This window comes from Pelophylax lessonae (genome assembly GCF_965119305.1).
Source record: "Pelophylax lessonae genome assembly, chromosome: 13".
Lineage (NCBI taxonomy): Eukaryota > Metazoa > Chordata > Amphibia > Anura > Ranidae > Pelophylax > Pelophylax lessonae.
The window spans coordinates 170,764,779-170,792,683 of record NC_138780.1 but is presented as its reverse complement, the minus strand read 5'-3'; the positions used below and the strand labels follow the sequence as shown (position 1 = coordinate 170,792,683).

Genomic DNA, 27,905 nt, shown 5'->3' with positions numbered 1-27,905 from the left:
ACACATTTTTTTATGTCACTTTAAAGGTAGTTTTTAACATTTTTATATTTGCTTGATCCTTGACAGGGTCACCTTGTCTCTAGACCATTCATTTCAATAACAATCTTAAAATAACATTATATGTGCATTTAATGTAGTGATCGACCAATATCGGTTCTTCGTTGCCAATACCGATACTGACATTTTGGTCAATACTTATCGGTATCGGCTGATATGCGGAGATATTTTCGCGCATTTAAAAAAAATGATTTTTATATTTTTTATTTTTGGACAGGTACTGTTGTGGAGGGATCCCCCAAACCCCTTCTCTGCACTTGCAGTAAAAGCACTCAAAATGCCAAGTTTGGCTGTTTTGAATGGTGTAATTTTTTTAATCTGGCGCCGAGTACCCGGAAGTGATGTCATGAAATCACTTCCGGGTTTTTGCATGGAGATCTGGTCAGAGCTAAATGCTGCTTTGACCGGGTCTTTTAGCGGCTGTGCAGGCTGGTTGCCCGGGTCTCCCAGCTTCTCAGCCCCATCGGTTGTCATTACAAGACAGCCGACCGTCGGCTATGGACGCCGGTACCGGAGTGATGCCTCTAGCTGCAGCCATCACTCTGGTACAGCACTTTCCGAAATATCAGCAATATCGGTCACCTTGGTGGCTGATTCCGATATATTGGGAAAATGCATATTGGCCCTAGATATATCGGCTTTGCCGATAATCGGTTGACATTTGACATTTTATTTTACTAATTTTTTTCTTTTTTTTTTAGATAAACAGTGTAGTGCTGTCAAACCCCTGTGAACAAAAAAAGTGAACCATGAAATCACAGCACACAAAAAGTGCACAGAGGGTTCAGAAGGGCAAAACCCCCAAGGAAGAATGTCCTCTAACCACCAACCTCCTGGGGCACAAGGCTCCTGACAAAGGAAGGTACGCCATGGTTGACCAAGGCCAAAGCTAGGTGGACCACCTTCCTTAGGGACCAGCCAAAGCGAGTCCACCAGGAACAACCAAAGAGAGACAAATGACTTGAAGGCCATGGAACCTCCATGCGACATCAGGGCTCTCCTCTTAGAAATGTACAAAGAACAAAAAAAAAAAAAAAAAAAATAATACACATGCGGTGAAGTGCTCACGAATAAATATGAGCCATGTAAATACACAGCGTGCCTTCTGGCCAGTATAAGAAATGCAGAAGGAATAGTGCATAAAAGCAAAACATGACCTAGTGCTAGTGAAAAAACACTAAGTGTACCATTTACCAAAGTCTTAATTTTCTGGCACCCCTGGGACACATCACTAGGAGCACCTCCCAGCCTCAGGCCAGATAAATACAGTGGCATTCCTAGGCGGAGTGACCCTTTAAAGTTTAAGGTTTAGCATACCATACTACATCAAAATTTTAAATGAGGAAACTGTTGGAGCAATGGAAATATGACGTGTCCACGCTGCCATCACTCCCAGCTGCAAAGCGTATTGTTACTATTTTAAATGCATAATGTATTTATCAAATTCCCAGATGCAGACATTTCGCCGCACATGCCAAGCGGTAACTTTTAATAGGTTTTTTTTTTTTTTTTTTTTTGGGACGAGAAGCTGAGAGGAAGCTGGATGAAGTGGAACACAATCATTCTCCATGGAATGATCCGTCACTCACTGTCCTGATCTGTGTAATCCCATTACTAGCGGTGGACGGGCCACGGACCTGCGCTCAGCTACTACCGCAATATCCGCAGCAACAAAATGATCACGTATTAAAAATTCCAATGTGTTTATACATCAGGTGTGCAAAATGAAATTCTTATCTCCCAAACATGAAAGAAACATTGGGGGCTGCTGACATCAATATTGAATATCATGCAATATTATCTGTGCAGGGAAGTGTAAAAATAATCATGCGAATGTGTTATTCTTCTTCTGTTGATAACAAAAGGAATTAAAATATTTTATGCTGCATGAGATTATGTCTGTAACAGTCAATAAGTGGAATATTTATCATTGATATATTTTTTTTCATAACCCCTGAAGAGCACTTGTCATTCTGTGAAACACCATAACTTTTTTTTAGCAAATAAGGAGGCCCAGTTCAGATATCCCTTAAGATGAACTTTTGCGCTCTTATTTGATTTCACATGGATCTTTGAAGAGATGGTCAGAAACTGTGGATGTGCCACCGGTGTGGTTGGAGTCTGGAGACCTGAGCCTGCTGGAGAAAGTCATAAACTGGGAACATGCCACATGAGACTGTTTGAGATCACTGCCCCTACAGCCCATTTACAAATGCAGTGTTTGGGTCAAGTGCCATCCATTGGACCCCACGTTGGGCACCAGGGTTTTCCAGCAATACAGACTAAACCCTGTCTTCAAAGTAAATACTTATATTTATTATGATATCCGCTAGAGCAGTGTTTTTCAACCTTTTTTCAGTCAAGGCACCCTTTAAAATTCTGCAAAACCTTGAGGCACCCCATTCTAAAATATAAAACACTAAACTAATACTTTTACATATTGCAGCAGTATCTACGCACGTGGGACACCCGTTAGTGGTGATTTATTCTTCTACCTTTGCACATTGATGCTGACTACTATTCCAGACTTTCTCCTCTCCCTCAGCCCCCCCCCCCCCTCCTAATACGACCCCAGTGCTGACAGAGAGCAGCAAGAAAGGGGCAAACAATTATGTTGTCAGGCATCCAACGTCTTCATTATCAATCTATGGCATTATCAGTTGTTAGGATGCCAGCCTGCTAATGGTTGTAATTCTGCACATCAAAAACCTGTGGCTTTGTATGAAGGCAGACTTGATCCACCCACTAGTTTGTTGACAATTTTAAGGCAGTTTTGGGAACCTTTAAAGAATCCAGATGGCATCTCAGGGTGCTGTGGAACCCTGGTTGAAAAAGGCTGGCATATTGCAAACCAAGAAATTCACGTTGCCTCTTGATAGGCATTGCCCTGTCCTGAATGTGGCGCCTCTCCTGGAGAAAGGAATTTCTTTATCTATGACCTTGTACATTTTCCCCCCAATTTTTTTTTTTGGACAATTGGGAACATTTTTTTAGGCATTTTGCCAAGGCACCCATGAAAAACACAGAAGGCACCCCAGTGTGCCACGGCACCCTGGTTGAAAAAGGCTGCGCTAGAGAAAGCACTACAGTTTTCTGCAATTACCTGCTTCATCCTCTCCAAAAGAAATAATGTACTGGTAATAATTATTAATGAGTCTGGGAAACATGCAGGTCTGTCCCATGCCCATGCAGATCTCATGGTACTGCCATTGTCCTGTATTCTGCTCCTCTTTCAGAGCCATCAGACGTCTATTAAAAAAAAAAAAACAGTAAGAAGGGATTATGTTTTATAACAGATCATCTCCGTGTGTCTGAACAATACAGACTGTTCCTTCCATAATGAACTCAATGCTGAACTCATTAAATTATCAATTGATGTGAAGAAATCATTATGTTGTTTTCATAGCTGTTCATTAAAGCAAAACTCCAGGCACATATAAAAAAAAAAAAGAACATGAATTACCAGAGTTCTGTACAAATGAAATAACATATTAGGATTACACTCACGCACATAGAAAAAGAGGCCAATTGATGTCCATGCTTGGCAATGCATCAAAACCAAAGAGTCTGAAAGTGCAGACTGAGCCCTGTATTGCTTGGGCCATACGAAGGCTCACTTCACATCTACTGTATGTGTTTCACTAAAATTTCATAAAATATCCTATTTTTTCATTTTTTTTTATCATGCACGTTACAGTAGCACTGCAGGGAAAAATATTTTTCCATGTGTTGGGTCCAGCTTCAAATGTATCTAAAATAAAAAAACTATATGTTGCAGCTTACTAATCCTTAGATGTGGTGGCTGCATTTGTTTTGTTTTTTTTTTAATTTTTTTTTTTTATGTTTTTTTCATTTATTTTCTCCTGGTGATCCATCTAGTACCACACTTCCTATCTTAGGGGTCCTTTCACATGGGCTTTCTGCCCGGCGGACTCCGTTTTGCTCAGCGGGGATCGATCCGCTGATCGGATCACAGATCCGTCCGTCTCCGCTTACTTTGCAGAGACAGACCTGTCAGAGCCCAGCTCTCCTCTATGGAGATTGGATGAAAACTGATCGCCTGTCCATTTTCATTCGATTCTATCCGTTCCTCCAGACGGATAGAAAATAGGGTTTCCATCCATCTGGATTTCACAGACAGGTCAGCGGACATGTCACCACTGGGTTTTTTAGTTTTTGCGCTAGAAATGAAAAAAAAAAAAATGAAAAAAAAAAATGTTAAAAGAATGTATTTTTCTTTGTTTCTGTTATAAATTTATGCAAATTAGTAATTTTTCTTCATAAATTTTGGCCAAAATTTATACTGCTACATATCTTTGGTAAAAATACCCAAAATCAGTGTAGTTTATTTGATCTCTGTGAAACTTATAGAGCAGGGGTATTGAATTAAAATTCATGGAGGTCTGATTAGTAAAATTTTCTTCCAGCAGAGGTCCAGATTGCATTTTTGCATGATGACTCGGATTCTTTACATCTGTTGTGTCTGCATTTTCTGCTGGGAAAAGGCCCTGGCACCTTTTTAAAAACGCTGTCGCATGGAAACTGCATGGTGCGTATGTACCATGCAATTTCCATGTGTGGGGAAACCGCACCTTGTATTTCATTGCGTTTAAGAGTCAATTGTACCCCTGCATGTTTTCTGTGCAGCTGCTTATCCCCCTTCACATCACCACTCACAGCACTGTCCCCCTTCACATCGCCACCCCCCACACACACACAGCACTGTCCCCCTTCACATCACCACCCCCCACACACACACAGCACTGTCCCCCTTCACATCACCACTCCCCACACACACACAGCACTGTCCCCCTTCACATCACCACCCCCACACACACACAGCACCCCCCCCCCACACACACACACACACACAGCACTGTCCCCCTTCACATCACCACCCCCCCCCCACACACACACACAGCATTGTCCCCCTTCACACCACCACCCCCCACACACACACAGCACTGTCCCCCTTCACATCACCACCTCCCCACCCCCCACACACACAGCACCCCCCCCCCCCCACACACACACAGCACTGTCCCCCTTCACATTACCACCCCCCCCCACACACACAGCACTGTCCCCCTTCACATCACCACCCCCCACACACACACACAGCACTGTCCCCCTTCACATCACCACCCCCCCACCCCCCCCCCACACAGCACTGTCCCCCTTCACATCACCACCCCCAAACACAGCACTGTCCCCCTTCACATCACCACCCCCCACACACACCACTGTCCCCTTCACATATCACCCCCCAAAGCGGTGCCCCTTTCATAACCCCCAACCCACAGCACTGCCTCCCTTCACATATCACTCCTGCAGCACTGCCCCATTCATATCCCCCCACAGCACTGCCCCCTTTACCTCCCCCCATAGCATTGCCCCCCCTAATATCCCCCCACAGCACTGCCCCCTTCACATATCCCCCCACAGCACTGCCCCCTTCACATATCCCCCCAACAGCACTGTCCCTCTCACATCCCCCCACACCACTGCCCCCTTCACATATCACTCCTGCAGCACTGCCCTATTCATATCCCCCCACAGCACTGCCCCCTTTACCTCCCCCCACAGCACTTCCCCCCCATTATCCCCCCCACAGCACTGCCCCCCTATTATCCCCCCCCCCACAGCACTGCCCCCTTAACCTCCCCACACAGCACTGCCCCCCTCACATATCCCCCCCACAGCACTGTCCCTCTCACATCCCCCAAACAGCACTGTCCCCTTCACATATCCCCCCAACACCACTATCCCTTTCACATCCCCCCCACAGCACTGCCCCCTTTACCTCCCCCCATAGCATTGTCCCCCCTAATATCCCCCCCACAGCACTGCTCCCTTCACATATCCCCCCAACAGCACTGTCCCTCTCACATCCCCCCACACCACTGCCCCCTTCACATATCACTCCTGCAGCACTGCCCCATTCATATCCCCCACAGCACTGCCCCCTTTATCTCCCCCCCACAGCACTGCCCCCTATTATCCCCCCCACAGCACTGCCCCCTATTATCCCCCCCCCCCCCCACAGCACTGCCCCCTTCATATATCCCCCCATCAGCACTGTCCCTCTTACATATCCCCCCAACAGCACTGTCCCTCTCACATACCCCCACACAGCACTGCCCCCCTCACATATCCCCCCACAGCACTGCCCCCTTCATATATCCCCCCATCAGCACTGTCCCTCTTACATATCCCCCCAACAGCACTGTCCCTCTCACATCCCCCCACACCACTGCCCCCTTCACATATCACCCCCAAAACACTGCCCCTTTCACATCCCCCTCACAGCACTGTCTCCCTTTACATCACCCCCCCCGACACATACACACCACTGCCCCCTTATATCACCCCCACAGAACTGCCCCTTTGCATCACCCCCACACACATACACAGCACTGCCCTGTTAACACACACCCCCGTAGCACTGCCCCTCTTTACATCAACACACACCACTACCCTCTTGACATATCACCCCCACAGCATTGCTCCCCACACACCACACTAGCCCCCTGTACATGATCTCTGCTCCCCAATCATCTTTCACAACTTCACAGCCCTGTCCTCCCTTCACTCTCCTACCTTACACAGAGCGGAGAGCAGGAGGCGGGACAATCTCGAGGAAGGCAGAGGAACAGCAGCACCGCATGCATAGAGGCAGCCGACTGTGTGCCTTCCAGCCAATCACCTCCCGCCTCCCAGCAGCCAATCACCTTCCGCCTGAAATGTTAATTCAGGCAGCTGCCTCCCTCCATTCAATGCCGGTCCCGCCCCCAGTCCCAGTCCCGCCTCCGGCCATCCGCCCTGCTCTGCTAATGACAGGCAGCAGAGGCAGGGAAGAAAACCAGCAGCTGATCGCGGCGGTCTTGATAGAGCAGCAGCTCGGGCTGGAAACGGACCGTGGGCCGCCATTTAGTGATGCCCGTTATAGAGTCTAAAAGTTATATAAGCCTATTTCATTTCTTGTGACACTAACAAGTCAGGAAAGTACAAATACCCCCCAAATTACCCCTTTTTGGAAAGTAGACATTCCAAGGGATTTAGTAAAAGGAATTCTGAGTTTTCTGAAGTTGTAATTGTTTCCCACAATTTGTTGCAAATTGAAGAAAATTGTCATATTAACATGTTATTTCTCTCACATAGCATATGCATACTTGCAACTACACCCCAAAACACATTATGCTACTCTTCCAGAGTATGGTGATACCACATATGTGAGACTTTTTTACAGCCTGGCCACATACAGAGGCCCAACATGCAGGGAGCACCATCAGGTGTTCTCGAAACATAAATTACACATATAATTTCTTGACTATCTAATACACTTTTGAAGGTCCTGGAGCACCAAGACAATGGAAACGCCCACAAAATGACCCCATTTTGGAAAGCAAACACCCTAATGTATACTCTATGAGACATAATGAGTCTTTTGAATGTGTCATTTTTTTCCACAAGCTTTTGGAAAATGTGGAAAGAAAATGAAAACGCATTTATTTTTAACACAAAGTTGTCCATTTATAAGATATTTCTAACACATAGCATGTACATAGCAAAAATTACACCCCAAAATACATTCTGCTACTCCTCCTGAGTTTGACGATGCAACATATGTGAGACTTTTACACTGCCTGGCCACATAAAGAGGCCCAACATGCAGGTAAGTAAGGTGGACCCAGGACATGGCAAAAACATTTTTTTGTCTAGAGTTCCACTTCCATGGAATTGTTGCTTTGGGTTCCATTAATTGGTAATGCACCCACACTAAAGCTCACATGACGTGTATTGTGGTGCACTGCGTTACAAAAATGGTGCAGGTACATTATCTTATCTGTTGTGGTGCATTTGAGGCCCATTTATGTGCAGTGCACGTTAATGCTTGAAATACTGCATGGCAATGTGCATGCAGTAACGCACTGCGGTGGTAAAGTGTGACCGGGCCCCAGGCCTTACCCTTTGGGGAGTGTTGTCATTTTCAGCCAAAGGAGCCAGCAAAGCAGAACTGTTTTTCAGCATCAGGCACTCCAACTTGCTCTTCCTCACTGACAGGTTTCGCCCCATATTGACTTTATTCTTACGCTCCAGTAGAGAGTTGGGGCATCTCTGCCTTGTCTGAATAAAGTTTTGTCAAAAAAGTGAGCGGTGCTTACATTTCATTATTGAATTGTCGCTGGTAAAGCCCAAAGTTGGATCAGCACCTACGACTGGAGTGGGAGCAGGGAGGCAGAGCCACCAAGATTGGTATTGATTGTCCTGTAAATGTACTTAAAAAACAAAACATATTTGACTTACCCGCTCATAAAATCTCCAAAAATATAAAGACCATTTAAATTTGGATATTCGCAGCCTCTGTACACGTATCCCCCAGTGACCGACTTCCCCAGCTTGTGGGGGTAGGCGAAAATCGGAAGAACATCATCTGCAGAAAAGAAAAAAAGATGACTAATTTGACGAAGGGAGAACTTATAATTTATTTAGAGGACAAGCTGTTATGGAGTAATAAATAATATATTTTTTTAGATTTTCCCCAGGGTTGTGCTTTAACCTCCCTGGCGGTCTGATTATGTCAGGATTTCTGTGCTAAAAGCGGTACATTCTTTTGAATGGAAATCTGTTATTTTACATTTTAAAACTCACCTTCCCCTGCGATCCCCGCCGTCCTCCCTGGCCATCCTCCCGCTGTCCTTCTGCTGTCCTCCCGCCGTCCTCCCCTGCCATCCTCCCGCCGTCCCCCCTGGCCGTCCTCCCGCCGCCCTCTCGCTCTGTGCTCGGCCGATGCCATCACCTGTCTTCCGGCTCCCTTCCCTGCGAGCATTGCGACGCAGGGGGGTGGAACCGGCGGCAATTTCAAAAATGTGAATACACCAAATGAGATGATAGAAAGCTGTGATCCTAACGGATTACACTGTATCTGCCATTTCACCACAGGATTTCACCTGGTGACTTTTACAGTGCCCTGCCTGTGCTTTTCCAATGCTTTGTGCCTGGACAATAGAGAACGACCATGGCGTCCAAAAAGCATTCTGTTTCCGCAAAAGTGCTTTTAGACGAACTGGAAAACAGCAACAGCGAAATGGAGTTACTTGAAGAACTGAGCGATAGCGATTCGTGGGAAAATTCGTCATCAGGTACGGAAAGTGACGACAGCGACGATTCTGATGTCTCTTTCTGGCACATCGCTCCGTTGGAAATTCTGAAGAATCATTTGATAAACTTCCCAAATTCCACAAGCGATGTGCCAGAAAGAGACATCAGAATCATCGCTGTCATCACTTTCCGTACCTGATTACGAATTTTCCCACGAATCACTATCGCTCAGTTCTTAAAGTAACTCCATTTTGCTGTCGTTTTCCAGTTTGTCTAAAAGCACTTTTACGCAAAAAGAACGCTTTTTGGACGCCATGGTCGTTCTCTATTTTCCAGGCACAAAGCACTGGAAAAGCACAGGCAGGGCACTGGAAAAATCACCAGGTGAAATCCTGTTCTGAAATGGCATGATACAGGGTAATCCGTTAGGATCACAGCTTTGTATCACGTCATTTGGTGTATTTACGCTTTTGAATTTGCCGCCAGTTCGACCCCTCTGCGTCGCACCGCTCGCAGGGAAGGGAACCGAAAGACAGGTGCCGGCATCTGCCGAGCATACAGCGGGAGGATTGCCGGAGGACCGCGGGAAGGACAGCGGGGGAGGACGGCGGGGGATTCGCAGGGAATGTGAGTATCATTCTGGGGTAATCCCGAGTGTGGCTCCGGGTTACGGCTTTTGGTACTGAAAATTAACCCCGAGCCACACTCGGGAATACCGCTAATGAGGTTAAAGCGGAGTTCCACCCAAAAGTGGAACTTCCGCTTTAGGTAGTTCTAACCCCCTGACATGCCACATTTGGCATGTCATTTTTTTTGGGGGGGGAGCGGGTACCTAGTTTTGACAGGTACCCGCTCCCACTTCCGCTCGGAGCTCCGCAACAACATTGCTCAGCCGCTAAAACACTAAGATATAAAGAAACATTGTTTCTTTTTGTTTCTTCATTTACAGATCAAAAGAATTAACTTTGATCTGCAGAGCAACCTGCCAGGTAAAAATATTTTTTTTATTAAATGTTTAACCCCGCATAAAAACTCTTAATTTTCTCTAATCAGCCTTAATTAACTCCTTATTCTCTTCCATTTAATTATTTTCCTGTTGATTTTTTTTTTTGTTCACTTCAATTTTATAAACTATTAATAATAATTAAAACTTTTTTTTTGTTTGCTTTATTCATTAATATATTTACACCTTTAACATAACACGTTTCACATTTAAAAAAAAAGTGCAAAATGTAAAATATATATATATATATATAATCATTTGTAAATAACTTTTCAACAAAACACACCGCAAAACGCGTTGTGAAACCGTGTCAACCGCAAAGATGTGACTCTAACCCAAAGCTAAAACTTTAGAAAAACAGTTGACTTATATATAGTATATTGGGGCTGTTTTAGAACTGTACACCCCTGACACACACCATAGCTTGGACAGTGATCTCTTTTTTGCTGCAGATAAGTAGTTCAGGTTGGTCACCGGTCCTCCCCAGCCTACTGACTAGACAGTGAAGGAATATCAGCACAATTATGAGGTCATCTCTTTGCTCTGCCCTGCTGCAGGCATGGTGAGGAAGTGGGACTGATAACACTTGTCAATGTAATGAAGCCTGGCTCTCCTTATCTCTCCTGATCTATGTGCTGATAAGCAGGGACTTACAGTAGGATGGTATCAGGACTGCTAATTTTAGGTTGACTTGAATTGGTCTTTAACTTTCTATGATAAAATAAAACAAATGGAGAACCCAGCAGGAGTGAGGCTGGGCATTGTGCCATTAAACTCTCAGACAACTAAATGAAGTTTGTGGGAGATTTCAACCACCAGCATCCACCCATATCTGGAATATAAGTTTTAAGTGGATTGTAAAGTGCTTGTAAACCCTTACATATACCCAATGAAGGGATTGGACCTTAGATAATACAAAGAGATTAAACAAATCCTCCTACATAAGTTGTACCTGTCTATCTACAGTCCTCTCTCCTCCACATCTGTTCAAAGTGCAACATTTATAAAGATTGTCTGAGCTATCAGGAAAAAAAAGGGGGCGGAGAGCTGAAGAGTTCAGTGAGGAGAGCTCTGGCAGCTGATTGGAGGGAAGGGACACACCCCCTTTCACACAGCACACAGGAATAGAGCTGAGGCTGTCAATTGGCTAGAGGTCCTTCCCCTGTCACCTATCACCAGAAGGGACTCATGCTGATAGCGGAGGAATGAAGCAGCACATAGAAATTACACTTAGTGCTCATAACTGAGACAAGTACACACTATAGGGCAGGGATTACAAAACTACAGGCCTCCAGCTGTTGCAGAACTACACATCCCATGAGACATTGTAAAACTCTGACATTCACAGATATGACTAGGCATGATGGGGAATTGTAGTTCCCGAACAACTGGAGGGTCATAGTTTGAAGACCCCTGCTATAGAGGGATATGCTTTGTTCATATTTCATGTCTGAGATTTACAACCATTTGAACTGTTGAACAGTAGGATTACATAAGAAGGTGTCATTACCTAGTGATGAATTAGTACAAAGCTTTTTATCATAGCAGCTGAATCCTTCCCTGGCCCTCCAGCCATAATTCCTTCCTTTCTCCACAATGTCGACTTCTTCAAATTTATTCTGTCCCACGTCTCCACAGAAGAGGCGTCCTTTCCCCTCCTTTGTCTGGGGGTCTCCCCTGTCAAAAGAGCAGCGCCACATGTTCCTCACCCCGTAAGCATAGACTTCAGGTCTGGCAGATGGGTCATTGAGAAACGGGTTGTCGGGTGGGATGCGGTAAAGGGGGCCGTGGTTGTTGTGATTGACGTCGATGCGTAGAACTTTGCCCAACAACGCGGACCTGAAAATGGCAACAAATGTAAAAAAAACTAAGGAAATGTAAACCCAATGACTAAAATCTCAAATTAACATATTCATTTAATTTGAAAAGACATTTTTGGTTCTGCACTTCGCCAGTTAACTCAACTTTCCTGCCACCTGATTGGCTGCTTTCAGTTCCCCAAAATGTTAGTTAAGAAATTGGATGTATCTCTATGTTAAACTGCTTATGTTTATGAAGATAACGAAATATGTATTTTACCATGTATTTTGTATTTCTGTATTACATTTTACTATGCTTGTCCTCCTTTACTTTTAATAAAAACTTTATGTAAAAAAAAAAAGGAAATTGGGAGATTTCTGCAAAATGTCATGATTGCGGCATAATGCATTGAAGTCAATGAGAAAGGCATATTTATGGTGGTTGAGGGAGAAACCGGCTTTCAACAACTTCTGAGGGTTACAGAAATTCCTTTGAACTATTCTGGACCCCCCAAAAAACAACCCCTCATTAGCCTCTTTATTTTGTGGTTTCCTTTCATAGAAATGAAAAAATAAATAAAAAATAAACAGAAAAAATAAAATAAAAAAAATTACAGCGACAGTACATGAAAAGGGAAAAAACACAAATACCAAAGCTAGGGATCTATTTATCAACCATTTCTTGGATGAAATGTTAGAATCATTTGTGCAAGCTGCTTGAAATGCCTCTGTATTTTCTTTAATAGATTAATTCCTATACCAGTGATGGTGAACCCATGGCGCGCATGCCACAGCTGGCAAGCAGAGCCCTCCCTGTGGGCACCTGGAAGCCGCAGCAACTGCCCGCACCGTGACAAGGGGAGAAGCAAGCGCGGGCTTTCAATGTATTTCCCCTGCTCGCCCCCCTTCTTTTGTTAAGCAGCATGGGATAGGGACAGAGCGGCGCTTGCAGGGATTGCCGCCCACTCTGATTCCTCCTGCATTGGCTGCAGCCAGGGACCAATCAAGAGCCAGGACAAGTGCACCATGGGACATGTAGTCCCGGAAGACTATGGTTCAATTTTAATCAAAGAAAAACTAAAGCCCCAGCATGCCCTGAGAAAATAAGAGGAGGGACAGCATGGAGCCCAGAAAAAAAAGGGCTGGGGGAGAAGGGAGAGCAAGGGTGACAGGAGTGTGGAGACCAGTGGCAGTCCATCCATTTGGGGCGCAGGGACCCCCCCCCGATCCATGCATCCGGCCCCCTAATCTACATGCAGGGCGCCAGATGCATGGATACCAATGTTTTTTTTTTTTTTTTTAAGCACGTGATTCGAGCCAGAGGCTCTAATAGGCTTCAAAAAAGGGTGGGCTTGGGGCGCAGAGCACTGTGCCCTGAGCCCACCCAGTTGTGTGACAATAGAGAATGAATATTCGCTATTGTCACACAAATTCTCCTCCTGGCCAATCAGGAAGCGGGTCCTGAGATGGAGGAGACTGAAAGGGAAGCTGCCTGCCCTCCACATATCAGCCCAGTGTGAGTGAGCCAGCGATCGGGGGGAGGGGGGGTATGGTGTGCGGGCTGGAGCTGGTGTGGACTGGGGGTATGGTGTGCGGGCTGGTGTGGTGAGGCCCCCCCCCCCGGCCCATGGAGCACCAGCCGCCACTGGTGGAGACAAGAGTAAGAAGCTGAGGTGGTTCTGGAGGGAGAGAGAGCCAAAGCCACAACAGCCCCTGGAGTTGAACAAGCCAGAGAGGAGCAAGAGGACAGTGCTGAGAGGACATGATCAAGAGTGAGGAGGGTGATCAAAAGCACCAACAAAAGGAAAAGCTGCTGCCAGGCGCAACAATATTGGATGCCAGAGCAGGGTGAGTGCTGAATTTACTGCAATGCCTCTTGGAGTGTGTGATCATCACCTGGGTGGCTGCAGTTTAATTGCAGTGTTGGCACTTTGAAAAAAATAAGTTGGTTTTGTGTTGCAGTTAGGGCTCAAAAAGGTTCGCCATCACTGTCCTATACCATCAGTGTCATCTAGTAGCCAAAATGCAGTACAGAAATACCTAATTTTGGCCACTAGATGGAGCTCACAATGTAGACATTGATCTGTTAGAAAAAATATGGGAAAATTTCGTCCAGGTTGCACAAATGCTTTTGACATTCATCCAATGGATATTTAATAAATAAAATATTCTCTATACAAAACACTGTAAACTACAATAAAAACAGCCAAAGTAAATTTCACCACGGCAGCTCAGTGAGCAAGAGTTTCTTAGTAACCTTGCTGAAAATTTTGAAGCAAAATCATTTATGGCAAAAATGCTCCACTCATCCCTACTTAAAGTTTTTACTGTGTAAAAATTCCTAAGGAAGAAAACTCTCTGAAGTCCCAATAAAAGCATCTCCTTCTGCGCTATGTAGTATAGTCAATGATTAGATAGAACTGGGGTCCCTGGTTCCAATCCTGGCCAGGATGCTATCTGCATGGAGTTTGCATGTTCTCCTTGAACTTATGTGGGTTTCATCTTACACCTGGAGGACATGCAGGTGGGTTTATTGACTTCTGTCTAAACCCTAGTATGCATATGTGAGATAGGAATGTTGTATTGTAAGCTGATTGGGCAGCAGAGACGGATGTGAATGTACAGTATGTAAAGCATTGTGTACATATACTGGTGCTATATAAATACCGTATATACTCGAGTATAAGCTGATCCGAATATAAGCCGAATTTTACCACAAAAAACTGGGAAAACTTATTGACTCGAGTATAAGCCTAGGGTGGGAAATGCAGCAGCTACTGGACCCAACTGGACCACCATGAGACCCAAAACAGGGGCTGCGGGCATGGTGCAGGGGCTGCGGACATGGTACAGGAGATGCAGGGCTGTGGGCATGGTACAGGAGATGGTTCAGGCATGGTACAGGCATGGCACAAGAGATGGCACAGGAGATGGTACAGGCATGGCACAGGAGATGGTACAGGCATGGCACAGATGGTACAGGCAATGGCACAGATGGTACAGGCATGGCACAGATGGTACAGGCAATGGCACACATATGGCACAGATGGTACAGGCATGGTACAGGAGATGCAGTGCTGCTGGCATGGTACAGGAGAATCTCCTGTACCATGCCCGCAGCACTCCCTCTCCTGAGGAGATGCAGGGGCTGCGGAGGAGTCTCACTTACCTTTCCGCCTTAGATTTAAAAATGGCACCGCATCACTGCGCATGTGCTGTCTACCTGGGATTCGGAATAGCCGAACGTGTACAGGCTTTCCCGAGGGGCGGCGGTGCATGCGCACTGACCGGGGAAAAGGTAAGTGAGACCGTGACTCGAGTATAAGCCAAGGGGGGCTTTTTCCAGCATAAAAACATGCTGAAAAAGTTGGCTTACTGTATACTCAAGTATATACGGTAAGTAAATATTTAATACTGACGTGTCAGGTTTGCAACATTGATTGACAAGCTCTGCACTTACATCATCCTCCCCTAGAACACTCTAATATAAAAAAAAAATGTTCCGCAGTTCACAGCAAAAAGGCGTTTGTAATATCTTCACAACAGAGCAAGAGTTCTGAATAATCACCCCTCTAGGATAAATAGTTGATATATATTAAATATACATAGTACAAATTTCCTTGGGGCATCAGTAAATGTTCTTACTTGTTCTGCGCATTCCCGAACTTCCCAAATGGATCTCCAGCCATCCCTCCGTCACCAATAAATATGTAGAGATAGCCGTCATCTCCAAACAACAGCTCTCCACCATTGTGATTGGACGCTGGCTCTTCCACCTCCAGGATTATCCTAAAATAAAATACATTATATACCGTACAATATATAACAAAGTATAAAACATATATACGGCTGGAACCAATAATGAAGTAGAGCACAGCTAAAAATGTTTGAGTCAATAAAAAGTAGATGTAAACCCAGTCACTAAAATCTCATATAAGCTGTTATTACAAAAGTCACTTTTACACGGCTCAAACTGCATCTTTTATAAAAGAAAAAGCCCTGGTGGTCCTACATGAAGGTCCTTGTTCAGATACTTCCTGTTATGGGGTGACAACACTTTGTACCTGTCTCCAAACTGTGCTCCTGTGTTGTTACATGGACATCCAATGGAGAATACAAGCATCTACACTATATTGTCAAAAGTATTGGGACGCCTGCCTTTAACCACTTAAGCCCCGGAAGATTTTACCCCCATTCCGACCAGGGGGTATTTTGCGATTCGGCACTGCGTGACTTTAACGGACAATTGCGCGGTCGTGCGACGCTGTACCTAAACAAATTTGGCGTCCTTTTTTTCCCACAAACAGAGCTTTCTTTTGGTGGTATTTGATCACCTGTGCGATTTTTTGATCACGCGCTATAAACAAAAAAAGAGCGTCAATTTTGCAAAAATAACAATATTTTTCACATTTTTTTATATGAAATTCCCCCCAAAAAAAATGTAAAAATCAAAATTTTTTAACATTTTCAGCCAATTTGTTTTATGCTACCTATGTTTGGTAAAAAAAATCGCAAAAAGCATATTTTGATTGGTTTGCGCAAAAGTTATCGCGTTTACTAACAAAGGGAAAGATTTTTGTAATTTTTGTTGTTTTTTTTTTTTAACGCGTAATGGCGGCGATCTGCGATTTTTTTTGCGGTACTGCGACATTGCGGCGGACAGATCGGACCCTTGACTGACATTTTTGACACTTTTGGGGTTACCAGTGACATTTCTACAGTAATCAGTGCTATACATATGCACTGTTACTGTAAAAATACACTGGTAGTAAAGGGGTTAACTTTATTTGGGAGGGAGGGGCTGTGTGTGTCCCTAGGGGCGTGCTTTCTACTGTGATTGGCTGTGGCTTCAGCTGTAAGGACACTGATCAACGGATCTACATAGTAGATCCATGTGATCAGTGTCTTTGCAGCGAGGAGAATGACAGGCAGCTTGTTTACACAAGCTGCCTGACATTCTCCCTCTCCCCCGCCGATCGCCGAGTGGCCGGCGGACATCGGGTCCGCTGGTCACACGCGCGGGGGGGGGGTCCGTGACCTCGCGGGAGCGCGCCTCCGGGGGCGCGCGCTCGCTCCCTAGACCCTCACAAGCAAGCAACGTAGCCCTACGTTAGTTTGCCTGTGAGGGGCTGACCGCCGACGTAGATAGTCGTGCGGCGGTCGGCAAGTGGTTAAATGCACATGAAATTTAATGGCATCCCAGTCTTAGCCCGTAGGGTTCAATATTGAGTTGGCCCACCCTTTGCAGCTTTAACAGCTTCAAGTCTTCTGGGAAGGCTGTCCACAAGGTTTAGGAGTGTATCTATGGGAATGTTTGACCATTCTTCCAAAAGCGCATTTGTGAGGGTCAGGCACTGATTTTGGATGAGAAGACCTGGCTCGCAGTCTTTCTCTAATTCATCCCAAAAGGTGTTCTATCAGGTTTGGGTCATGACTCTGTGCAGGCCAGACAAGTTCCCCTACCATAAACTCGCTCATTTATGTCTTTATGGACCTTGCTTTGTGCACTGGTCCAAATCATTTGATGGAGGGGGGATTATGGTGTTGGGTTGTTGTGACAAGCCCCGGTACTCAAGAGGAGTATGTCCGTCATATAAGCTTCCCTTGACGATCCAATATCCCTTAGCTCACCCAGTCACTTGTCAGGACACAGAGTAGGGTGGCTTAAAACATCAACTGTTTATTGAAACACAGGCACAAAGAGATATACACTCTGGGGCAAACCCCCTTCTTTGCACAATGACACAGGGCAGGGTAAACTGTACATTCAGTAACATGAGACACAGATAAAGTATATGCAAACTTTTCAACAAATAATTCAATCAGTATCTGGGCATGTAGACAACATTATCAGGCAGGAGGGGCCGTTGGAGAAAGCCCCCCCCCCCCCCCCTCTAGCATCTAATAGCTGACAGTGATTTAATTAACCAATAAGCGAATCCACATAAATATATACCATCCCACAATAGTTTGCTACCAAGGCGGAGTGGACATAATGCTAGCAGACAGACAGAAGCAATAGGAGACCCAATTAACCCTGGAATTCACATCTTTGATTAATCAGGAATCACAGACTGCATGACAACGGTCTACAACAGGCTATGAGGCAAAGCTCATACAATGTCCCAGCAGTCCAATACAGTGGAGGTCATTTATCTTCATATATTTCTTGAGGGATGTTGTTGATAAACATTACTGTCCCAAGTGAAGGAGCCTCTCCATCTTTCAACACAAACCACACATATAAGACCCAGGATAACGGGTAAAACGAAATGCAGAGTCCGGTGTGGTTGTACTGCGAGTCTGGTTAGGGCAGACCAGACTGGGCTTCTCGGTCACCCTGTACCCCTAATAGACACAGGGTGACTTACACATAAGATAGCCCGGGGAAGCTGGACAAGGAGTTTCCCGACCTCTCTAAGGTAAGCTGGGTTCTACGGGCCCCCCGCCCAAAGTGACTCCCGTCACAGTTATTTTTCAGGGTTTGGGCTTGACCCCTTAGTTCCAGTAAAGGTAGCACTTAAGGCGTCAGCATACCAAGACATTTTGGACAATTTCATGCTCCCAACTTTGTGGGAAGAGTTTGGGGATGGCCCCTTCCTGTTCCAACATGACTGCACACCAGTGCACAAAGCAAGGTCCATAAAGACATGGATGAGTGAGTTTGGGGTGGAGGAACTTGACTGGCCTGCACAGAGTCCTGACCTCAACCTGATAGAACACCTTTGGGATGAATTAGAGCAGAGACTGCGAGCCAAGCCTTCAAGTCCAACATCAGTGCCTGACCTCACAATTGCGCTTCTGAAAGAATGGTTAAACACTCCCATAGACACACTCCTAAACCTTGTGGACAGCCTTCCCAGAAGAGTTGAAGCTGTTATAGCTGTAAAGGGTGGGTCAACTCAATATTGAACCCTACAGACTAAGACTGGGATGCCATTAAAGTTCATGTGAGTCTAAAGGCAGGTGTCCCAATACTTTTCACAATATAGTGTATTTTTAACACACTTTGCACAGGCATGGTCCACTGTTGTCACCATCAGGAAACCTGCTCTGGAGGCGTTACTGCAGTGTATGTAGACACAAAGTTGCTATAAAGAGGCTGCATGAGATCAGCAGTACTGAGATATAGCAAAGGATCATAAACAAGTATTACATTTTTAATAAAGACACTTCTTTATGATGTGCAGTGCTTTAACAAAGCAGATCTCACCGAGTAATTTACTGTACTTTAAAATGTATATTCATATATGAGTTTCATAATGTCTTTCCCCTAAAATCTATAAAAACATAATTTACAAAAAACAAAAATGTTTTCATTGTTTATAAAATGCTGTTCACCTTAAAGTGAACCTATTATTTACTAATGAATGCTGCTGATATGCACTCGTAACCTTTAATCCATGTGGGCTCCTGGAATTTTAGCCCAGGGTTTATACAAAGACTTGACTTTTGGCAAAGTCAGCACAACACCCCGCCTCCTCCCTGTGCACAAACTTTCCCCCACTTCTGTGCAAGGAGCCTAAAGTTTCACAGAATTCCTAACTTTTTAGGACATAAAAGTTTGAGTGCACCTTGCAAGCAATATCAAAATCCGCGTATCAGGCATCCTTGAGGTGTGACTCCACTACTCCTCAGGGGTTGGCTCACAAGATGCATAAAATTGTACTTGTATCTTAGTGCAGACTTCTGAGAAAATCAGTGAGCCAATCACACAAGGAAAATACATTTCTGGGGACATTCTGTACACCAACGCTATACAGAATGCACCCAGATTAAAATACTACATTGAATTTTTTGACCGTTTTAGAAAATTAGGGCAGCTTCATACTGCAATGGACCGGTCATTTTAAATACCATTAAAATGTCTTATGTGGTAATTTTATCAGCTAGTACTTTTTATCCTGGTGGTAAGGTGCAAGCTAAGGTGAAAGGAAATACTTTTTTTTTTCTCTCTGTAAATGTTTTATTTCTTTTTAACTACAGCTAGCATTTATTAATCTGGTGGTAAGCAGCAAGCTAGGGTAAAAGGGAATTATTTTTTTGTTTTTTTTTCTTTTAATTTTTTTAATTCCTTTTTACTTTCAGCTAGCACTTTTTAATCTGGTGATAAAGAACATGCCAATAATTTTTTTTTCCTTTGAATTTTTTAATTCCTTTTTACTTTCAGCTAGCACTTTTTAATTAACCTGGTGATAAAGCACATGCCAAGATTTTTTTTTTCTTTTAATTTTTTTTAATTTTTGTTTACTTTCTGCTTCTAATTTTTAATTTGGTGGTAAGGTCAAGGAAGAATAAAAGGGGATTATTTTTTATGTATTATTTTTTTACTTCTTTTTACTATCGGCTAACAGTTTTTTAATCTGGTGATAAGGCGCAGCATGGTGTAAAACAAATTTTTCATTTCTCTTTCATTTTTTTATTTCTTTTTACTTCCAGCTATAAAAATTTTTTTAATCTGCTGCTATTGTAAATGCTGGGGTGAAAGGGAATTATTTTAAATTTTTTTCTTTGAATTTTTTTTTCTTTTTAATTTCAGCTAGCACTTTTTCATTTCACATTGGGGTGAAAAGGGAATTTTTTTTTTTCCAATTTTTCATTTCTTTTTACTTTCGAGTAGGACTTTTTTATTCTGGTAATAAGGCGCATGACAGGGTGAAAGGGATTTTTTTTCTCTTTCATTTTTTTATTTCTTTTTACTTCCAGCTATAACATTTTTTTTATTCTGCTGCTATTGTGAATGCTGGGGTGAAAGGGAATTATTTTAAATTTTTTTCTTTGAATTTTTTTTTCTTTTTAATTTCAGCTAGCACTTTTTAACCTGGTGATAAAGCACATGCCAAGATTTTTTTTTCTTTTAATTTTTTTAATTTCTGTTTACTTTCTGCTACTACTTTTTAGTTTGGTGGTAAGATCAAGGTAGGATAAAAGGGGATTATTTTTTATGTATTTTTTTACTTCTTTTTACTATCAGCTAACAGTTTTTCAATCTGGTGATAAGGTGCAGCATGGTGTAAAACTAAATTATTTTTTTCCAATTTTTAATTTCTTATTACTTTCAAAGCACTTTTTTTTAACTTGCAAAAAAATTTTATTTATTCATTAATCAAAAGTACAAGAACAGGTTAAACTTGGAGGACAATACAAAGCATAAGAATATCGCAGGAGAGAGCTAATACAGTCAGGTCACATCCGAACCATCCGATATCATGAGTTAAGTAGCACTTTTTTTTTTATTCTGGTAGTAAGATACGTGCCTGGGTGAAAGGGAAATATTTTTTTTTTCTTTAAATTTTTTTTTTCTTTTTAATTTCAGCTAGCACTTTTTAATTTCACATTGGGGTGAAAAGGGAATGTTTTTTTCCAATTTTTCATTTCTTTTTACTTTCGAGTAGGACTTTTTTATTCTGGTAATAAGGCGCATGACGGGGTCAAAGGGATTTTTTTTTCTCTTTCATTTTTTTTATTTCCTTTTAATTCCAGCTATAACATTTTTTTTTTTTTTATTCTGCTGCTATTGTGAATGCTGCGGTGAAAGGGAATTATTTTTAATTTTATTCTTTGAATTTTTTTTTCCTTTTTACTTTCAGCTAGCACTTTTTAATATAGTGATACTGTAAGGTGCAACTGGGGTGAAAAGAATTTTTTTTTTTTCTTTGAATTTTTTTATTCTTTTTCATTTCAGTTAGCACCTTTAATATGGTAGTAAGGTGCAAGCAGGGCGAAAGGGGATTATTTATTTTTTCTTTGAATTTTATTATTTCTTTTTACTTTCAGCTAGCACTTTTTAATTTTGTGGTAAAGTTCACACTTTTTTTTTTCCAATTTTTAATTTCTTTTTACTTTCGAGTAGCACTTTTTTATACTGATAATAAGACACATGACGGGGTAAAAGGGATTTTTTTTTTCTCTTTCATTTTTTTATTTCTTTTTACTTACAGTTATAACATTTTTTTTTTTTTTTGTATTCTGCTGCTAATGTGAATGCTGGGGTGAAAGGGAATTATTTTTAATTTGTTTTCTTTGAAATTTTTATTTATTTTTATTTTCAGCTAGCACTTTTATAATATAGTGATTCTGTAAGTTTACACTGGAGTGAAAGGGAATTTTGTTTTTCCAATTTTTAATTTTTTTTTACTTTCGAGTAGCACTTTTTTATTCTGGTAATAAGGCGCATGCCGGGGTGAAAGGGATTTTTTTCTCTTTAATTTTTTTTATTTCTTTTTACTTTCAGCTATAACATTTTTTTTATTCTGCTGCTAATGTGAATGTTGGGGTGAAAGGGAATTCTTTTTAAATTTTTTCTTTGAATTTTTTATTTCTTTTTACTTTCAGCTAGCACTTTTTATTATAGTGATACTGTAAGTTCACACTGGAGTGAAAGGGAATTTTTTTCCAATTTTTCATTTCTTTTTACTGTCGAGGAGCACTTTTTTTATTCTGGTAATAAGGTGGATGCAAGGGTGAAAGGGATTTTTTTTTCTTTCATTTTTTAATTTATTATTATTATTTTTTTATTTTTACTTTCAGCTCTAACATTTCTTTTATTCTGCTGCTATTGTGAATGCTGGGGTGAAAGGGAATTATTTTAAATTTTTTTCTTTTAATTTTTTTTTCCTTTTTACTTTCAGCTAGCACTTTTTATTATAGTGATACTGTAAGGTGCAACTAGGGTAAAAGAGGAATTATTTTCTTTCTTGGAATTTTTTATTTCTTTTTTCTTTCAGCTAGCACTTAATCTGGTTGTAGGGGGCTGCCTAATAAGTGGTCCGCTTCAAGCTATTTTTTATTTCTGGCAGTCTCTTCCAAGAACCTTCCTTCCAATTTGGCAGCAAAGTCCATGTTTTTGTTCCAGAGCGGAGGTTACAGACAGGTGGCGTTGTGCCCAGAGCACCAGCGCTCGTTAATAATTTAAAGAGCTGCCCAGGCAGTCACGTGAAAAACGTGTGGAAAATTACCTTTCGGAACTGTGGTCAATCATGTTCATGTCATGAGAGGAAACTCTGAATTCACTGATTCGTATGATTTCATCAAAGCCAACCTCTACCGAGTAGTAAACATAGACTTTTCCGTTGTGCTTAAAATTTGGATGGAAGGTAATTCCTAGAAACCCTCGCTCGTCGCCTTCCCAGGGAGAGGTGAGGACAGATTTAGAGATGTTTAAAAATGGAGTTTCCAGCCTGGAACGGTCAGGGAGATAGGTCCACACCAGGCCCACCTGTTCTGCCACAAAGAACCGGTGCGTGCCGTCATTGGCGTGCACCATGGCCACTGGGTTTTGGAGGCCGTTGGCCACTTCTTCCAGACACAGCTGCAGACAGCCCTCGGAGTCCGCCGTCACCAAGCCCAAATCTTTGGTTAGTTTGGTGTTCACCAGCAAACGAGGGAAGCAGTAGTCAACGTCATCCAGCGACAAGTGGCGGCAGAACTTCGCCATGTTCCCTTCCAAGGACAACAGCTCTTTGTCAGACGTCATGTATCTGAAGAGGGACCGGCACTTCTTCCAGACATCAGCACAATAGTCCTCACAAAGCCCCGCGATGGTCCTTACGGGGGTGCTGGGGTCTTCAGCATCATACAAATGGGCCGCATAGGGAGAACATTCCTAAAGAGTCCGAGAATAAACACAATTAGAAAAACAATGCTTGATATTAATGCTGGGTTCACACTGGGGCGACTTCAAAGTCACCAGACTCTGAAGCCGCCCCGTGCAGCGCGACTTTAGCGTGGCTTGCAAACGACTACTCGAATAGAAGTCAATGAAAGCCGCTCCATAGTCGCCCCCAAGTAGTGCAGGAACCTTTTTCCAAGAACGGTTCTATTGCACTGAATGGAGCGCGACTTCGCCACAGTGTGACAAGTCACCCCAGTGTGAACCAAGCCTAAAGCAGTAATAAACCCAAAAGCAAACATTTATTATATTGCAGCTCACCAATTCTTAGATGTGATGGCTGCCCTAGTTTTCTTTTTTTTGGCTTTCTTTTTTTTTTTCTATTTTCACCTGGTGATCCAGCCAGCAAGTCTGTTGTTGTTCACAAGCTCAAGCTCTCCAACAAAATATTTTCCGGCATATAAGACGATTTTTGAACCTCAAAAAAATCCCCCAAAAATGGGGGGGGGTCATCTTATACGCAGAGTATGAAAGTAGTAGGTAATTAACCACTTCAGCCACGGAAGATTTTCCTGCTTAATGACCAGGTCCTATTTTGCGATTCAGCACGGCGTTACGTTAACGGACAATTGCGCGGTCGTGCGACACTGTACCTAAATAAAATTGATGTCCTTTTTTTCCCACAAATAGAGCTTTCTTTTGGTGGCTTTCGATATCCTCTGCAAAATTTTTTATTTGCGCTATAAACAAAAAAAGAGCGACATTTAACCCTTTGATGGCCCCTGGGTTAACCCCTTCCCTGCAAATGTCATTATTACAGTAACAGTGCACATTTTTAGCACTGATTACTGTAGTAATGTCACTGGTTCCCCCCAAAAGTGTCAAAAATGTCAGTTAGGGGTCCGATCTGTCCGCCGTAATGTCGCAGTCCTGCTAAAAATCGCTGATAGCCGCCATTACTAGTAAAAATAAATAAATAAATAAATAAAAATGACATAAATCTTTCCCCTAGTTTGCAGACAACATAACTTTTGTGCAAACCAATCAAAATACGCTTACTGGGATTTTGTTTAACCAAAAATATGTAGCAGAATACAAATTGGCCTAAAATGATGAAAACATTTTATTTATTTATTTATTTTATTGGGAATGTTATATAGCAGAAAGTAAAAAATATATTTTTTTTTTTTTTTTTTTTCAGAATTGTCGCTCTTTTTTTGTTTATAGCGCAAAAAATAAAAATCACAGAGGTGATCAAATACCCCCAAAAGAAAGCCCTATTTGTTGGGAAAAAAAAAAAAAGGACATTCATTTTATTTGGGTACAACATCGCACGACCGCGCAATTGTCCGTTAAATTAGTGCAGTGCCGAAACGCAAAAAATGGCCTGGTCATTAAGGGGGTAAAACCTTCCAGTCCAGAAGTGGTTAAAGAGACATCGGGGGTCTTTCAGATAGCACTCCAATAGCTTTTTCCTGCCAACAGCAGCCAGGGAAAGTGACACCTGAAACCAGAAGTAACATTTTACACGTCACTTTGGGGTTCTATGCAGGTCAGCCAAGGAAATACGATGGTGGAACACTTCTGGAGGTCAGAGAAAGCAATCAGGTGGCTGTACAGCTGCCGGATCACTTTCATCAGAAAGCAGTTGTGAAAGGTACAAACACTCCCAGCTGGAGCATTATCACCAAAAGTGAAAGAAAAACCTGAATTTTGGGTTGTCCTCAGAAAAGTAATATAGGGGGAATCCTCCAATGGGGCCACTAGTTCTAATGATCCAGGGATTCTGCCATTTTGGAAGGATTTCCTCTCACTTCCTCTTTTAGCTATGGGACAGGAAGTGAAGAGAAATCTCCCTTATGGGACACAGATGCTAAAAATAAAACTGAAAAAAAAAAGTTTTGCCTTTAGTTATACTTTAACCACTTGCCCGCTGCAGATATACTGCCGAATCGCCGTACCCATAAGTCACTCCTCAGGAGCAAGCATGGGGGGCGAGAGGGGAAGCTGATCTGTGGGGTCGGTGGCCGCGATTGCCGCCAGGCATCCGAGATCACTCCCCGGGAAGACAGAACGGCGGTCTGCCATTGCAAACACACCACACACACGTTGTTCTGTCACTTATCATCACAGGGCTCCTGTGTTCCTCCTATTTAGGAACACAGGTCTCTGTGTTGATCCAACAAGCCCATCCCCCTCACAGTTAGAAAACACACCCCTAGGCTCACATTTAACCCTTTGATGGGCCCCTAGGTTAACCCCTTCCCTGCCAGTGTCATTATTACAGTAACAGTGCTTATTTTTAGCACTGATCACAGTAGTGATGTCACTGGTCCCCCCAAAAGTGTCAAAAATGTCATTCAAAGATCCGATCTGTCTGCCGCAAAGTCGCAGTCCCGCTAAAAATCGCAGACTAGTGAAAAAATTGAAATAAAAAAAATGACTTGAATCTTTTCCCTAGTTTGTAAATAACTTTTGCGAAAACCAATCAAAATACGTTTATTGGGATTTTTTTTTACCAAAAATATGTAGCAGAATACAAATTGGCCTAAAATGATGAAAAAATGTGATTTTTCTTTATTTTATTTTTTGGGAATGTTATATAGCAGAATGTGAAAAATATTGTTTTTTTTTTTTTATTTTTTTTTCAGAATTGTCGCTCTTTTTTTGTTTATAGCACAAAAAATAAAATTCGCACAACCGATCAAATACCCCCAAAAGAAAGCTCTACTTGTGGGGGAAAAAAGGACATAATTGTATTTTTTATGCCTACTTGGGCTGTAAGTATACATAAAGTGCAACTACAAGTGGAAACAACACAACTAAATGAAGAAGGGAGAGTGTTAATCCAAGGAGAAAAGGGGAGGGGGAGGGGAGAGGGGAAATTTAAAGGCAGAAAAGGCAGAGAGAGAGAAAAAAAAAAGGGGGGGGGGGAGAAAGAGGGGAAGAAGAATGAAACAAAGCAAAAGAATAAAGAAGGACTGTCCGAACTCCCACCTCCACATCCCACACTCCTCAGTCAGCTGAAAGTTGGAGATACTTAACCACTTCTGGACCAGAAGGTTTTCCCCCTTAAGGACCAGGCGTTAGTTTAACGGACAATTGCGTGGTTCAGCGACTCTGTACCCAAATAAAATTTATGTCCTTTTTTTCCCACAAATAGAGCTTTCTTTTGGTGGTATTTTATCACCTCTGCGATTTTTATTTTTTGCGATATAAACAAAAAAAGCAGTGACAATTCTGAATAAAAAACAATATTTTTCACATTCTGCTATATAACTTTCCCCCCTAAAAAATTTAAATCAAAATTTTTCATCCTTTTAGGCCAATTTGTATTCTGCTACATATTTCTGATATATTGGTTTGCGCAAAAGTTATCGCGTCTACAAACTAGGGGAAAGATTTATGTCATTTTTATTTATTTTTACTAGTAATGGCGGTGATCTGCGATTTAGCGGGACTGCGACATTGCGGCTGACAGATCGGACCCCTGACTGATATTTTTGACACTTTTGGGGGGGACCAGTGACATTACTACAGAAATCCGTGCTAAAAATATGCCCTGTTATTGTAATAATGACACTGGCAGGGAAGGAGTTAACACAGTGGTGATCAAATGGTTAAATGTGAGCCTAGGGGGTGCTTTCTAACTGTGAGGGGGATGGGCTCACTGGAGGAACACAGGAACCCTGTGATGATAAGTGACAGAACAATGGTCTGCTGTGTGTGAGCCTAGGGGAGTGTTTTCTAACTGTATGGGGGAGGGACTTGTGAAATGATCATAGAGACCTGTGATCCTATATAGGAGGATCACAGGCGCTCTGTGATCATTTCAGAGAAAAGAGTGGTCAGCATTGTTTACAACAGCTGACCTTCCTACTCTCTCAGTGGGGAGCGATCGCGGGTGCCCGGCGGCAATTGCGGCGCCTACTGCTGCCTAGTAGGGGCGGGAGCGTGCCGCCGGCGGCGTGCGCTCACTCCCTAGCACCACTCGTGTGACCGACATAGACCTACGTGTTTTTGTGCAGCCGAGCCAGCCTACCACAGTAAATCTGCGGCGGGCAGTCGGCAAATGGTTAATGCAGGGAATTCATTAAGGTTAAAAAAAACATTTTAACTTTAGAATGACTTTAAGGCTTATTCCAATTCTGTAAAGAACCAGATTCTTTAGGCACAGCTGAAAGCTAAAATAGATGACTATGTAAAGAGCAGACTAGAGCTCCATCTAATGGTGGAAAAGAGAACTGTATAAAACCAGTATCCAATACTTTATAATTACATTCTTTAATACTGTATTTTTTTTTTCTATACTTGACTATGATATATAAGAAAA

General features: G+C 42.7%; 1 protein-coding gene across 2 annotated transcripts in view; it reads right to left on the bottom strand.

The window, feature by feature from the left end:
* HHIPL1 (HHIP like 1) overlaps positions 1 to 27,905 on the bottom strand; it is a gene marked incomplete at its 3' end in the record, with an annotated part of 114,011 nt that overhangs the window by 79,681 nt on the left and 6,425 nt on the right. For both annotated transcript variants that reach the window (XM_082242649.1, XM_082242650.1), the window contains exons 2-6: positions 22,920 to 23,566; positions 15,607 to 15,750; positions 11,673 to 12,001; positions 8,365 to 8,491; positions 3,161 to 3,306 (exon numbers count right to left, since the gene is read on the bottom strand). In XM_082242649.1, coding sequence (XP_082098775.1) covers positions 3,161 to 3,306; positions 8,365 to 8,491; positions 11,673 to 12,001; positions 15,607 to 15,750; positions 22,920 to 23,566 — 1,393 coding nt within the window. The remainder of the gene's footprint in view (positions 1 to 3,160; positions 3,307 to 8,364; positions 8,492 to 11,672; positions 12,002 to 15,606; positions 15,751 to 22,919; positions 23,567 to 27,905) is intronic.